At 48.5% G+C, this 14,974-nt stretch overlaps 7 protein-coding genes across 7 annotated transcripts; 5 read left to right on the plus strand and 2 right to left on the minus strand.

The window, feature by feature from the left end:
- Window positions 1-407: 407 nt before the first annotated feature.
- Window positions 408-1,168, minus strand: M431DRAFT_94084 (hypothetical protein; the record flags this gene model as incomplete). The annotated part of the gene is made up of 3 exons (XM_024924548.1): window positions 408-530; window positions 594-1,061; window positions 1,121-1,168. The coding sequence occupies 3 exons, from the start codon at window positions 1,166-1,168 to the stop codon at window positions 408-410; spliced, it is 639 nt and encodes a 212-aa protein (XP_024770932.1).
- Window positions 1,169-1,853: 685 nt separating this feature from the next.
- M431DRAFT_498506 (hypothetical protein) lies at window positions 1,854-2,374 on the plus strand (the record flags this gene model as incomplete). The annotated part of the gene is made up of 2 exons (XM_024917702.1): window positions 1,854-2,065; window positions 2,122-2,374. 2 exons carry the CDS (start codon window positions 1,854-1,856, stop codon window positions 2,372-2,374), a joined length of 465 nt encoding a protein of 154 aa, XP_024770933.1.
- Window positions 2,375-3,429: 1,055 nt separating this feature from the next.
- On the plus strand, window positions 3,430-5,313 carry M431DRAFT_511357 (hypothetical protein). The gene is made up of 2 exons (XM_024919640.1): window positions 3,430-5,130; window positions 5,271-5,313. Exons 1-2 carry the CDS (start codon window positions 3,557-3,559, stop codon window positions 5,281-5,283), a joined length of 1,587 nt encoding a protein of 528 aa, XP_024770934.1. The 5' UTR covers window positions 3,430-3,556; the 3' UTR covers window positions 5,284-5,313.
- M431DRAFT_238537 (hypothetical protein) lies at window positions 5,141-6,329 on the minus strand. The gene has a single exon (XM_024913692.1). It carries the CDS (start codon window positions 6,119-6,121, stop codon window positions 5,294-5,296), a length of 828 nt encoding a protein of 275 aa, XP_024770935.1. The 5' UTR covers window positions 6,122-6,329; the 3' UTR covers window positions 5,141-5,293.
- Window positions 6,330-7,318: 989 nt separating this feature from the next.
- On the plus strand, window positions 7,319-11,405 carry M431DRAFT_93318 (hypothetical protein; the record flags this gene model as incomplete). The annotated part of the gene is made up of 3 exons (XM_024924461.1): window positions 7,319-8,257; window positions 8,323-9,117; window positions 9,219-11,405. Coding segments are annotated over 3 exons (3,921 nt in total), but the record flags the coding sequence as incomplete, so codon positions are not given.
- Window positions 11,406-11,849: 444 nt separating this feature from the next.
- Window positions 11,850-12,185, plus strand: M431DRAFT_47874 (hypothetical protein; the record flags this gene model as incomplete). Its single annotated transcript, XM_024915703.1, has 1 exon — window positions 11,850-12,185. A coding segment is annotated over one exon (336 nt), but the record flags the coding sequence as incomplete, so codon positions are not given.
- A 1,038-nt stretch (window positions 12,186-13,223) lies between these two features.
- M431DRAFT_485125 (hypothetical protein) lies at window positions 13,224-14,910 on the plus strand (the record flags this gene model as incomplete). Its single annotated transcript, XM_024916256.1, has 4 exons — window positions 13,224-14,084; window positions 14,147-14,204; window positions 14,276-14,722; window positions 14,789-14,910. The coding sequence occupies 4 exons, from the start codon at window positions 13,224-13,226 to the stop codon at window positions 14,908-14,910; spliced, it is 1,488 nt and encodes a 495-aa protein (XP_024770938.1).
- Between the last annotated feature and the right edge of the window lie 64 nt (window positions 14,911-14,974).

Genomic DNA, 14,974 nt, shown 5'->3' on the forward strand with positions numbered 1-14,974 from the left:
ATAAAAGACATTACGACAAGCCACCATCGCATGGCTATATCGCATGGCCATGGTCGTTCTTGTTCAACTCGACTTGATGCGATCGTGACACACCGGCTGAAGGCCAATCTAGCATGTATGCCCCTATTGAGGGGATTCGTCTGATTACGCGATATTCTATCTATGCTCGTCACATATAGAAAAGAGCTACGAGACGTACCTGAAGATAACCATATTTGTGCGTTAGTAGTACAACACAGCATCATGTACACTGGGTCACACAGTTGAGATGGTAAAAGGGATACGATCTATGACGGTCACACATGGAAGCAGAAGGAATGGCACAATTTATTTCATAATCTTCAAGATTCCTACAAAGAGCCTACCTCAGATTCGCATCATAGCTCAAAGCACTGGGTTACACCATCTTACAAGGCAGCTTTGAGAATCTTGAAAGCGTCTTCCCGGTCTCCCTTGAAACGCTCTTCAGCAGTTGCCCAGTTGATGACCTTCCAGATGTTCTCCACATATGCAGCTTTGCCGTTGTGGTACTAATCAATGAAAGTTTAGCCAACCGTGGTTCAATTAGAAGACCCTGACGAAATGAAGCTCACCTGCAGGTAGTATGCATGTTCCCACATGTCGATACCCAAGATCGGGACTTCTCCGCCAACGACGGGATCCTGGTCCTTTGTAGTCACAATTCGCAAGGTATTGCCGTCTTTGACCAACCAGCCCCAGCCACTTCCCTGGAGGCCAAGCAGGGCCTTTCCCATCGCCTCCTTGAAACCATCCAAGCTGCCCCAGGTCTTGTCTATTTCAGCAGCCAAAGTAGGGGCGCTGGCGGGATCTGCGTCGGCAGATGAGGATGGCGACAGGTTCCTCCAGAATAGAGAGTGGTTGATGTGGCCACCACCGTTGAATTTGATGGCAGCCTGCAGAGCAATCTGTGAAGGGACGTCATTGGCTGTGATGGCGGTGGAATAGGTCTTGAGGGCGTTGTTCAGGTTGGTAACGTAGGCTTGGTGATGCTTGCTGTGATGAAGCTCCATGATCTGACGGGAGATGCTCGGCTCAAGGGCCTTAGGAGTAGTTAGCAGGATGTAGCACCTTGATGGACCAGCAGCCTAGGCGGGCTCACATTGTAGGCATATGGCAATGCCGGCAGTGAAAAGGTGCCAATCGACATTGTGGGCTCGAATGAGTCGGTAAGAGGTTCTTGAATCTTGACACTGGCAAACTCAGGCTTCGAAGGATCTGGAGAAGAAGAGTAGCAACCAAGAGGCAGCAAGGAGAGAGCCGTCAGGAGAATGACCCGATACGCCATTTTTGTCTATTTAACACGGCCAGAGAGGGGGTCAGCAAGGCGTGATCAACAATACCGCGTGCGAATTACTAATGCAGCAAGCATCACGAATAGAATTCAGTCGTCATCCATGTACTCGTAAGTCCTTCTCCATCAAGGTTCTCGCTCAGATCACCGGGGATGTGCGTTGGAGATTCGGGAGCATTTCCGCTCAAACTTGCTCACCCTTCGGTTACCGTATGGGGAAAGGAGGCGAGAAATGCGGCGCCATGATTGGGCCACTCGGCACCGTTTCAAGTAGCTTACATACATTGACGGCTCTGTATTATTCTTCTCAGCCACCGTTTGCGTCGCAAAGGGATGAGATGAGATGAGCCGCCATGAAACAAGCTCGCATTGGCTTTGTCATGTGGCATGAACAGGGCCATTGAACGATTTGCAGAGCGCTTCTCTTTGTATATAAAGGCACTGTTTGGGTCTGGAACAGAGCCCGAACCCACCAGCCCTTTCTCACCAACTCTTGATTATCAAAAAAGCACCCAACCAACACCACATCGAATACTTCATCATGTGCGGCCCAGAATTCACCAACAAACCCCGTGGAGGCGCACTTGCGGCCCTCAGTTCGCCAGATGATGCCGGCCAGCTAAGAACCATTTGCGGTGACCTCGCCTTTCACACTCCAGGCCGTCCAGAGAGCAACGAAGCAACGCATGCGAGACTGACGCCAGACGCTGCCTACGACGCAAGAACGCTGTCAAATCTCCATGTTGTTATTCAGTAGGTGCTCACTTGAGGCCCCCGACGGTTTCGATGCAGCTAACTTTGCCACACAGTTCCAGCGGCGACTTGACGAGGAGAGTGGAAGATTGCGGCACGTTTCAGCAGTTTCAATTTCCAACGACGGCGGAATCATTCAACAAGGCTTTTATTGAACTGCCACTCGATAAACCGCTCTCACTTGAGGTTGGTAACGATGGAATCATCGGTCGCAGAGTATCGCTGTACTCCCGCTCGGTTCCCAACCACATGGTAGCCGAGGGTATCGTGGGATTCAATTTCCTCAGCATGGCTCAGCCATCTCTCTAGGCTATGCATTGAGATGGAGCATTGTCGAATATGTCAGAGACATCAAGGTTCTGATGGAGACACCGGCTAGGACACTTGGTGCAGGGCTGGAACTTGCACCTTGATGGCCAGCCAGGATAAGAAACAGGGTAATGGCTCGGACCGTTTAATATTGTGCACCCTTGGAAAAGAAGTGTTCAAAACAAGAGGGAATTGAAAACAGATTCCTCACCTATTATAGAAAGGATATGTATAGATGGCGATGGTTTTGAGTTTTGATAGGAGTCTGGAGTAAAGGCACGGGTTTAGATGCCGGGACCCCGCAACGTGGCTTCACAATCACGTTAGAACTGTGGATTTTGACAAGCGGAATTCGGTAGCATAGTCAATGGAGCACTAACAGTCAATTGAGAATTAAGACTCGGGTTTAAAAGTTTTCTCCGGTAGGATGAAGATGCTATTCAACATGGATCGTTTGCAACGTCGAGATGAGAAGGACAATGGCGTTTACGCTTTAATCAGCGAAGGATCACGACTCCGAGTGCCGAGCCGGAGCATTTCATGTCCGAATTCCTCATGGGAGAAACAGTACCTGGAGCTAGCGTCATCTTGCACCTTGACAGGATGTAAGCATCAGCAATCTTCATTCTCGTCAGCATCACACCATGAGATGTGCTCCCATCAGATAGACTACGATCACTTCGAATAAACGTGCTTTTGACCTAAGGAGAAGAGAAACGACAAACGACAACTACCAGAGGTTGTGTCGCCCTACAACGACACAAGTCTCATCGGCGGAGTTAGGAGTCAAATATCCGAAGCCGCCTTACGTGATCATCAAAGGAATCGAGCTGCATTCGAGATCGCAACTACAGAGACAGACAAGCCTTTAGACCTTCACATATTATTTTTAAATATTAAAACGCATCATGTCAACTCCAGCTAAACCTCAAAACGTGTGTCGGGGATGCAGATCAAGAAAGAAGCGATGCGATGTGAGACTCACAAAGAGCAACCAACAACCGCCTTACTAATACACAATACCAGGGCAGCCGACCGTCTTGCTCATCTTGTTCCACCAGAGGTGAGCTCTGTTACTATGAGAGAAGCAACAGACACAATGTCCGTCATGGACAGGTTTTGAGTCGTACAAATGGAAACACACATCATGATTCCGGCCTTCCAACCTGGAATTCCTGGCCGATGGACGAGATCGACGCGTTGCTGGGGCTTGAAACCAATGAGGTTGCTCCGCCACTAGAAGATTCGTTTGAGTGGATGTTGTCAAACAATGAGCCTCTAGCAATTGACGTAAATACTTGTGGCCCGGAAAGACAAAATCCTATTGTAGCTCAAGCTACTGAACTGCCAACACCGCCAGCATCGGACCCGAAGTTACCGGATTTACCAGAGCTGCCAGACATATTGCAGCTAGTCGAGTTGTTCTTTGAAAAGTTCTACCGTTACTTTCCTATACTTCACAAGGAGGCCATCCTATCCGCCCTCAAATCACACGGGGCAGAAGGCATTCCACCAGTTTTGCTCTATGCAATCATTGCCGTTTCAGCAGGTGCCCATCCCAACCAGCGGTTTCGGAAATTACAACAGATCTGGTATGAGGAAGCAAAGTGTCGAGTCTCAAGAGAAATACGAGAGCCGGACCACGTGCTCCAAACTATGCAAGCTGCCGTCCTAGTCGTCTATCTTGGACTAGCATATGTCGACTATTCCACCTCGATAGTGATGCTTGGTGAAGCTTGGAGGAAGACTGTTGCCATTGGCTTTGGCGACACCTTGCGAAACATGATTGTGAAGACCCTAGGAACTCAAGAAAAAGCAAAGTGGATAGAGAAGGAAGAGATTATAAGAATCTCATGGATTCTCTTCATTATGGATCGCGGTATGTGCTTTCCTATCGGATTGATGCATGCGATTGATGATCGGCGGATGAAGATTGAGTTTCCAATGGCGGAACGCGACTTTCAGTCTGACCAGGTGCCTGCGCCTCGATGCCCGAATCGGTTTACCTATAACATGGACAACTTGATTACTGCAATGAGAGACAGGAGCTCACGAGGCTCGGCAACCCAACTGCAGTATCTCATTCTGGGATACGCAATGCTAGGGCGCATTAGCGAAGCGCTCGACCCTGCTGCTGACGACGACGAGGATGGGCGCAAAGAGCGAATAGATGTCCTCTGCACGCAGCTTGCCAAGATTCGACTGATGCTTCCTCGCTCTGCCACGGAGCTCTCCATGGCCAATTACGACGAGTTTATAGAAGTGATTTGGCTCAACGTCATCTTGAATGCATGCACGATTCTTTTGCATCACCGACCCCTTCAAGAAGGAGAATCCCTCGACGATGCGGGAACAGAGTTGGCTAAGAATTGGCCGCTCTGTGTCGCTGCTGCACGGAACACGATATCCGTTCTTCGAGATGCTTCTCGCGTATCCGTCGACTTTGTGAGCAACGCGCACTTCCCGTGTCTGCTGTTCACTAGTTGCAGGATACTCATGACGGAGTATATCTGCCCTTCGAGATATTGCGAAAAAGCCAAACCGGCGGATGGTGTTAGTTCGCCCCCGGCTCGTGATCCGAAGCTACGTGAAGACCTGGAGGTTGTTACCATGACATTTTTCAGGATGAGGGAAGTATGGCAAGGTCTGGGCCAGAAGTTTAGCAAAGGAATGCACTTTTATCTGCACCAAGGGGAGGATTTCGCGCGCAAGACAAAGGCCGGCGGTGCGCGGAGTCTGCTCGGGGTATGCGACAGCTGGACCGTAATTCCAGACGACTATGAGCTTACTATTCCAAGTTGAAGAAAAATGAATATGAACATGGTTTGTAAAAGACTGATGTTCTTTGGGGAGTCTATTGCGTATCTATGGCTTAATGAGATTCGGCATTACACACCTCTATATCCTAGCTTGATTCCCTTAGAGTACGAGCTGAGTTTTGGTATCTCCAACAAGACGACCTCCAGTAGTCTCAATAATCGCCCCCGTAGCAAAAGAATCCTTCATCAAATAGACATAAGCCTCAGCTACTTCTTGAGGCGAAGCAATCGTGCCTGTAATGGTCTCCTTCCTGAAGCTGTCTAGCACTGCCTCCCTGTGCTCTTTTGGGATCATGTCGAGCAGTTCCGTTTCAACGCCGCCGAGCATCACGCAGTTGCATCTCACAGGCCGCAGATCGACCGCAAGACCACGCGAAAGGCCTTCAGTGGCGCCTCCAGCGGCAGCAATGATGGACCAGTTGGGTAGCGGGCGCCAGGTGTTTGTTCCGCCAGTCAGGGTGAATGAGCTTTTCACTCCCTGGTTGATGTACTTGTTCAAGTACTTTGCAATAATAATGGCGCCTGTGTTACGAACTTGAGATGTGGCGTGAATCTTCTCGACAGTTACGTCGCTGAGACCGCCGGTGTTTAGAGCATCGCCAGCTGTGTGAACCACATGGTCGAGCTTCCCATCCTTGGTCGCGAATTCCAATAGCTGGACAACCTGTTCTTCAATGGTAGCGGGGTTTCCGAGATTGCACGTCTTGGCAGATAACAGCTTGTCCGCGTCTCCGAGGTTGGCTGCCTTGATGTGCTCCTTGAGACGAGAGACGGCGTTGTCCAACTTGGACTGGTTGGAGCTGCTGATGATGACTTGAGCTCCGTGTTCGAGAGCTGCTTCGGCAACACAAAAGCCTACGCCGGAAGAGCCGCCGAGGACAAGGACCCGGTGGCCTTGAAGCTTGTTGACGTATTTGAGGACGGCCATGGTGATAGTGAAGAGATGCTAGAGGTTTGCTGTGAGAGTGTTGTATTCAAGGAATCGGATCTGTTGTTTCAAGTAGTGTCTACATCTTGGCTGGATCAACTCTTCTATATATACTTACAAGCACTCATAGTAACTATCCGTGTTATATCCAATGTCCTTCATATCTCCCTCTTGGTGGAGCTTGTCGGCGCTTTGTCTTAGCGGCGGCGACGGACCGCTAGCGTCGCCGCTCTGATCGGATCCGCTCGATTGGATGCTGACCAGCCGGAATATTAGAAATAGAAGACGTTGTGGAATGAATAAGGCTATGCGGGTGGCCGATTCAGATGTATTAGAGGCAAAGGGCTGTATAAGTCGAAAAGATACTGATTAAAGGTGCACGTAATGGTCCTTTTTGAAGAGCTGCTTGCCGCCCATGCATAGAAACAGCTTAATATACTCCGTCCGGAGTATGCTCATGGCATATCACAGGGTGAGAGACCGTGACTCCAGTCTCTGCTCATTCCTCTACGATTTGAGAGGTAGCCCTCAACAGCTGAAAGTAAGAATGGCTCATTTGATGAACTCTTCGCTCCAATTGTTCGGACGTCTATTGATCAACCGTACTATGGATGACGGGAAGAGCTCAGCTGAATGTTACATTCATGAAGAGGGGTTCCCCGCAACGGTACACACACAGGGCACCCTTGCATCAGCATTCTCATTGTACGAATACCGATCCAGTAGTACCTGTCAGGGCGCAATGCTGCGTTCATGTGTTTCGAACATGACAAGGCTCGGTGGCGTTGCTTAGAATGAGGCTGCACAGCCTTGGACGCCTTTTTAATCCCCAGCAGTTGACCAGCGCACAAACCTGACAACTTCCTAACTTCCTAGCCTCAATCCTCCCTTGAATACTGCTGACCAATCCTATTGAGGAGGCCTCACAGATCGTCGGATCTCCGACGTGCCAACAACTTCAATATCTTACCGGTCAAGGCTCATACGCAGAATTATACACCGCTCAGACTACTGAGGGGGCTGACAATCCAGGCCTTTGCCTTGATGGTGCATGCACATGAAATTGCCTCGCTTTTTGGGCCCCGGGCGTGAGATTACGCGCAAGGCGCCCTGTGAACTCGTTGAGCGGCATAGAGAGGTTATCAAAACATCTCACCTACCGGCTGGCACAGCTAGGTCGCCAAGCCGAGGCTTCGAATGTCCAGCTATAAATCCACAGACTATACGGTAGGATGGATTTGCGCACTCCCTCTCGAGCGCGCCGCGGCAGAAGCGATGCTAGACTGCAAACATGGAGGTTCGAAAAGCAGCCAGTACACGCTTGGCAGTATCGGTGACCATAACGTTGTTATTGCCTGTCTGCCAGCGGGTTTGACCGGAACCAATGCTGCTGCCACCGTCGCGGCCAAGTTGATGTTGCAGTTTACGTCTATCCGATTTGGTCTTTTGGTGGGCATTGGAGGAGGAGTCCCGAGCAGAGAATTCGACATACGGCTTGGAGATGTAGTAGTCAGTCAACCACGTAACGGATATGGGGGAGTGGTGCAGTACGACTTTGGTAAAACTCGCCCTGGAGAGTTCGAGACGACTGGCTTTCTCAATACACCTCCGATTGTCCTGTTGAATGCACTGTCAAAGATACAAGCGAATCATCTGTCTGGAAATAGCAAGTTCTCGCAATACTTGCAGAGGATTACTCACCAGCTTGGGGTCATGCCCGACGACACCAAAATTGACATGTTGTTTGACTCGAGCTATGAGCATGCGGATGGGCCAACATGCGAGAATTGCGACGACGAGCAACTGGTACACAGAAAGCCTCGGAACCAAGATATTGTTATTCACTACGGTACAGTAGCCTCTGGAAATCAGGTTATAAGAGACGGCATCACTAGAGATAAACTAAGCTCGAAGCTCGGAGGGATCCTTTGTTTCGAGATGGAAGCGGCAGGACTTATGAACAGTTTTCCTTGTCTGGTCATACGAGGCATTTGCGACTATGCGGATTCACACAAGAACAAGGCTTGGCAACCTTACGCTGCGTCAGCCGCAGCTTCTTATGCTAGAGAAGTGTTGGCGGCTGTTAATTCAGACCAACCATCAATAGCTCGCATAGTTGATGATACTACAAAGGCTGTATGATTGGATTATTCTCACGATGAGAGAGAAATTTTGAGACTGACTTCACTTCTCGTTCATAGGAAATGCTTCGAGCTGAGATTGATTCCAATATTGATACCGTGGATTTGAGCTGGTTTCTCTCCATTTTGCCAGCAATAGATCAAGGAGAATATGATTTCGATCATCCATCACCAGACTGGGAGAAGCCAGAATATTATTGGATTTTCAGAAATGCGGATTATAAAGAATGGGACACCGGTGACTCTTCTCGAATCTTGTGGCTAACTGGGCCGCCCGAGTGTAACATACGCAAGGCGACGTCCTATATCTTACATCGAGAGATGGAGAAGTCATCAAAGACACAGCGACTCGTGTTACACTTCTTCTGCTCCGCAGCCTCAGTAAAAGGGTCATCTATGGCAATATTCATCAGAGCTCTTGCCCATCAAATTGTCTCGACTTCACCACAAACTAGGCAGATATCAATCATTCGGAAATTTCTAAGGAGCATTTTAAGCACTAGCTTTAAAAGGATATCTCCAAATGTACTGCAACGATTCTCATTGAGGGACTCGAATTCTAATATGAAGAACTTGCTCGAGTCTCCAGATGACAGCCTATGGGCAGCTCTATGGGCCATCATGCCGACAGAACAGAGTCCGGAATTATCTATCGTCATTGATGGGATCGAACATATTCGCGACCGGAGAGGCAAATTCGTTCGGAGAATCCGCGAATTTGTCGAGGACCTACAACGAACGTCCAAAGCCAAAATTTTACTCACTAGTGGGCTAGAATCTGATACGGCGCAAATATTCAATGGCTTGCCTCATGTCGAATATGATAAGGAAAGAAAAGGTTTGATTCAAAATCTTGTGTCCATACGCATCTGAATCTGCTCTAATATACTATAGCATGTCTTTCCAGCCTTTGCTTCGTCAACACGCGCTTTAGCAAAATCGTAAAGGCATCCGAGGGCACCTTTGAGTGGCTTTGGGACCACGCACAATACAATGCATGGTCGAAACCAAGCGTCTCCCGTGTGTTGCTGATCCAAGGGAAACCTGGGAGTGGGAAAAGCACTCTTACACGGTATTTCAATGAACACATACTTGAACGAGAACCAGCCGCAGGATCAGCCGTCGTAGCCAGATTTTTCTACAGCTATAGGGAGGATATTCTTCAGAGAAGCCATTACAACATGCTACGGTCCATCATCCATGATATATTATATCAGGATGAAGCCTTCTTTTATCATGTTCAACCAGAATATCGTCTCCAGCCTTGTAGTAACACTGGCGTCATTTGGGAATATGAGTCGTTAAAACGTACTCTTAAATCCTTACGCGACTACTCCTTGCGGCGACCACTCTATCTAATCATTGATGCAGTGGATGAATCTGAATACGAGGATAGACGCAATATTCTCAATCTTTTGTTTCAACTTTGTGCGGAGATGAAACATGCTGTCGTGAAAGTATTCATAACGAGCCGGCCAGTGGAACAGCTCGACGCCCGCCAGAAGAATGTCAACAACATAATACAACTACACGAAGAGACCGTGTCTGACATTTCCCGCTTCGCGCGCTCTATGTTAGACGACCTGCATATCTCGCGTCTCCTCGCTAAAGCTACAGATTTCATTATCAAGAACGCACACGGCGTGTTCTTATGGGTGAAGCTTGTTGGAGATCAACTGAAAGCTTCCATAGAGGTCGGTGATTCTGAAGACGTCATTTTTCGATGTCTCGAACAGCTTCCAACCGAATTGGACGACTTCTACAAGCTGATGTTTAAGAATTTGAACGAGAACAAACCATATATTCTAGAATCAAAAACCATGTTTCAAATCGTTCTCTGGGCAGTGCGACCTCTAGCGGTAAACGAGTTACTGCACGCCTTGGCCATGTCGCGTCTTGCGGATATCGAATCTGACCTTTCCGATGTTGTCTTTGACGGGCGAATCCCAACTAAGACACGCATCACTCATTGCGGAGGAAATTTCTTGGAAGTCAAGCAGCCTAATGGCGCCTCTTTAGCAAATGCCCGTCCCAGCACTTCGTACCGTCGAACTAATAAGTCTATTGGGAATGAGGTTGTTCAGGCCATGCATCAAACCGTGCGCGATTTCTTCCTCAGCTCCAGCGGATGCGTAGCAAACTCAGAGTTGCGAATGAGCAATGACGACGACGCTCACATCTTCATGTCTAAAATCTGTATTCGCTATCTCATGCTCTGCGTTGCCTGCACTACTTTAGCAAAGACACTACCTACTCCCGAATCGTGGACTTTGGAGCACTTTTACGAGTACGCCAAATATTTGCAAAAAAGACCGTTTGCAAAATATGCTCTGTGTTTCCTTAAGCATCATATGAGTCACAGTCGTCAAGACACAAGGGTTTCGTATCTTGCTATTCGGCTAACAAAGAGCCTGACCGGCAAACCATCGTCTTACTTGTTAGACAGCTGGGTATTATCGAATATGGGGACAAGGGTCCAAGGTTCACATGCCAATGAGCACGAAAGAAAAGCAATGGAATTCAGGGCTCAAGCCTTACACGCCGCAGTTTGGAATGACTTTCCTGTGGCCGTCGAGATCTTGTTGACAGCTGGGACCAACATCAACTCGAGGTGCGAGAAAGAGCGCACATTTCTGTCATTGGCAGCCGAGAGAGGACATGAAGCCGTGGTAGATTTGCTACTCGCACATCATGGCATTGAGGCTGATACAAAAGACATAGATGGGCGGACGCCGCTCTCGTGGGCTGCAGAAAAGGGCCACAATACGATTGCTGAGATGCTGCTGGCCCGCAATGATGTTGCGCCTGACTCAAAAGATATGGATGAGCGTACACCGTTATCGTGGGCCGCCGAACAAGGACATGGATCTGTGATACAAATGCTGCTTGCTTGCAATGACGTTGACGCTGATTCTGTAGACAAATCGCAACGGACACCGCTCTCAAGGGCGGCGGAAAAGGGGCATAAGATCATTGCCGACATGTTGATCCAGCATAATGCTGTTGCTACTTCGAGAGATGGACACGGACGGACACCGTTATGGCTGGCGGCAGAACAAGGGCATGAAGAAATACTAGAGTTGTTGCTTGCCTTGAACAACGGCGAAGCCGATGAAAGCGATAGATATGGACGAACAGCACTGTCGCGAGCGGCTGGGCGAGGGCGCGATACCATTGTGAAACTTTTGCTCAACCGCAACATTGCCGAAGCAGACTCAAAAGACCAATACAACCGGACGCCTTTATCATGGGCAGCTCGGCAAGGGCATGATAGCATAGTGGAATTGCTACTTGAACGCCACGATGTCGAGCCAGACTCAAAGGACTTTGACGGCAGGACGCCGTTGTCATGGGCAGCGTGGCATGGGCAACAAAACGTAGTCAGGCTACTTCTCGATCACAAGAATGGCGTTCAAGTAACGTCAGAAAAGAAAAATAAACGAAAGCTGTTGCTATCGAAGTTTGTACGGTATTACAAAGGCGCCAAGAAGCGCTTAATTGGCCGCAAAGGCGTCGAAGCCGATTCAAGAGATGATTATGGCCAAACGCCACTATCCCGAGCCGCTGAGCAAGGACATGAAGCCGTGGTAAAGCTGCTGCTTGATCGCAAAGACGTCGAAATCAATTCAAGAGACACGAAAGGGTGGACACCTTTATCCTGGGCGGCTGATCAAGGGCACCATGATGTAGTAAAGCTATTGCTTGCTTATAAGAAGATTGAAGTCGACTCCAGAGATACTTCTAGACGAACACCTTTGTCTCGAGCAGCTGAACAAGGGCACCGGGACGTGATGGAATTATTGCTTTCCCGCAATGAGGTTGACGTTAATTCGAGGGACGAGGATGGATGGACACCACTATTCTGGGCAGCTAGGCATGGGCATCAGGCTGTGGTGAAGCTACTTCTTACACATAAGGGTGTGAAGACTGATATAACAGATGTATCTGGACGGACACCATTATCATTGGCTACCCGAAATGGACATGAGGAGGTGAAGCATTTACTTGGTGCAACTCCTCTCATTTCATGAAAGCGGTATATAGAAACAGGGCATAATAATAATATATTAAATCTCTATATATTTCGTTACCCCTTGTCACCTATTCATATTCAGTCCTTGGTAATGACGCTTCTCCGATATTCAGGCTTTCATACCAGAATTTACAGGTATTGTCGGTAATCAAATCTGACAATCGGCAGTGCGGTTAAAGACGTTGACCCTATCTCTTTCATACCCCAGTAACTGTCAGCCCAATAATTCGGATTGGTTACCATTTATTCAGGGGTAGACTAAAGACAGCAACTTTCGACGAAACTAGCTCAACCGTTTCTGCTTTACTCGTATTTTCCAATCTTATGTATGGCCAGCCCGTGTTGTAGTTAGTTCGGCAATTCACGAACGACCCGATACGAATCATTTTGCTCATTCTTGTCTTGTTTAATTGGAAAACAGACTAGGCGTTAATGCTTACAGAACGCTAAGAGAGCTTGACACCGTGGCGCGCAGTGATAACATGCCAACAGCGAGCTATTGTGAATCCTTCAACAAGAACTTGCTTATGAGTGAGCGATGGAATGCGTTTTCCCCAATTCGCCATGCGGGGTGCCAATGGTGAGAGCAGAATCTTATTTATAGATGCATCAAGAACCAACAGCTATAACAAGCTTGCCTTTGTTGGTTCAATGCTTGGTCATATACTATCCTGCTCTCGGCAGAATCTCAAGACGCAAACTTCAGTCTCTCGTGTGCGATGAGTGTCAAGCCCCCCCTAAGCGCTAATCACGGGTGAATGAAATTAAGTTCAAAGCTTTCCTCAAGCTATCAGCTGATGACATCCAAGGGGAAGTCCTCATATATAGTTAGACGATAGGAATGCAATAGAGCACAATCGATTGACACATTGTTTCACTCATCTTTAACAGGATTGCTCTTGTGACTTATATCCGAAACAGCGACATCATGAACGTCAAGGCGAAATCCTTCAGCGAAAAGATCATTCCTCTTTCGGCGAAAGACCAATGGCGGCCCATTGACAACATTCGCACGTTGGTCTTCATCGTTGTCCGCGATATTCTCGATGGAGAGCTCATGAGGGTGTCTCTGGATAAGCTAATTAGGAACCATATACCTATCCTTGGAGCACGAATCAAGCCCAGCGGAGTCGATGGCTTACTTCAATATCATCTAATCACTCCCTTCCCTGATAATCACGAAATATTCGGCTGGTCCACCAGCAATGTTGCTTCAACGCTCGAAGAAGCCAATCTTGTGCCAGAACATAATCCACAAAGAGGCATCACCATCTTACAAGATGTGACTGTTATGGAACGGCGTTGGATACCATCCGACTGGCCCGTCAGACGCGACCAAGACAAGCCAGACACGCCGCTCTTGCTCGTCCATCTCACATATTACAAAGATGCCACGATTATTTCTCTCAATTTACTACACTGTGTAAGCGACCAGATGGGCTTTGGCAGCCTCATCACTTCCTGGATAGATGTTATGAAAGGCAAAGAACCCCAACCTTTTATCGAATTGCCAGAGGACGGCCTCGACGGCGACAAGGACATTACTTTCAAAGAGCTTCACAAAAAATACCACTATCGGTTGAGGACCAAGAGAGAACGAGCGGAAGTACTGATAGGAATTGTCCCCGAGCTCGTTGCTCGCCCAAAGGAGACGAGATGCACTATTTTCATACCTGTGGGTATAGTCAATGGACTACGGGACAAATGGAGGAAAGAGTTAAAGGCAAAACATGGCTCTGACGCAGCAAATATTACAAATGGAGATGTACTTGTCGGGATTGTAGCCAAGGTATGTGATGCCCAGTCTTGTGATGAAACATCTGGATGCTAATGCCGTCCTTTAATATCTAGTTCGCCAACATGCACCGTAAAAGGCCCAAGAAGCAAGTCGTCACCGGTCCAGTAAACCGTGAGTCTAAAACACATATATAACATAAACCTCCTCCCCATCACCGCCCAACTAACATCAAATTTCTCCAGTCCGCGGCTACCATCCCCTCCTCCCCAAAAACACTCCCTACCTCCACAACGCCCTCATCTTCGCCGTCTCCCACACAGCAATCAGCCGTTCCAAGCCCCCAACCTCCGAAATCGCCTACGGGCAACGCCTCGCCGTGCTCGACACCCTCAAGCCAGACAATATGGAACGCGGTCTAGCAGTGACACGAGAGCTCCGCTTGAGGAACATCCCGATGCACATCTGCGAGCCGTGGGAATTCAGCTACGGACCGACGAACTGGTGTAACGCGTGGCATGGCATCGAGTTTTCCGCGGCCAGCGCAAATAAGACAGGGGAAGAAGTTGCTGAAAGGAAAGACAGCGCGGTTGCTGAAAGGAAAGACAGCGATGATGCGAAGACGATGGATGGAGGTGATTCAGCGCCTATTATTTTGGGACATTCGTCGGAACGGAACCATCCTAATCGGCGTAAGTGGTTCATCTCTTTGATTTAAATGGTTCTATTTTCTTTTCTGACTTGATTTGTGTGTTTAGTGAGTGCTTTTATCATGTCAAAGGCCGAAGGAGGATATTGGGTCGACTTTGCGGCGCCGAATAAGGGCATGGCGGCCGTAAAGGCGCTTTTGGAGAGAGATCCTAACCTGGAGACGATATGATGTTGTTTGTGCGTTTTTGTTTTACCTAGATGGCCTTGATATAATACCCAGGTCGCTTTGGTTG

This window comes from Trichoderma harzianum, assembly GCF_003025095.1.
Source record: "Trichoderma harzianum CBS 226.95 unplaced genomic scaffold M431scaffold_12, whole genome shotgun sequence".
Taxonomy (NCBI): domain Eukaryota; kingdom Fungi; phylum Ascomycota; class Sordariomycetes; order Hypocreales; family Hypocreaceae; genus Trichoderma; species Trichoderma harzianum.

Excerpts from the sequence above, each read along its gene's own strand:
- M431DRAFT_511357 (XM_024919640.1), top strand. The coding sequence starts at position 3,557 with ATGGACGAGATCGACGCGTTGCTGGGGCTTGAAACCAATGAGGTTGCT.
- M431DRAFT_238537 (XM_024913692.1), bottom strand. The coding sequence starts at position 6,121 with ATGGCCGTCCTCAAATACGTCAACAAGCTTCAAGGCCACCGGGTCCTT.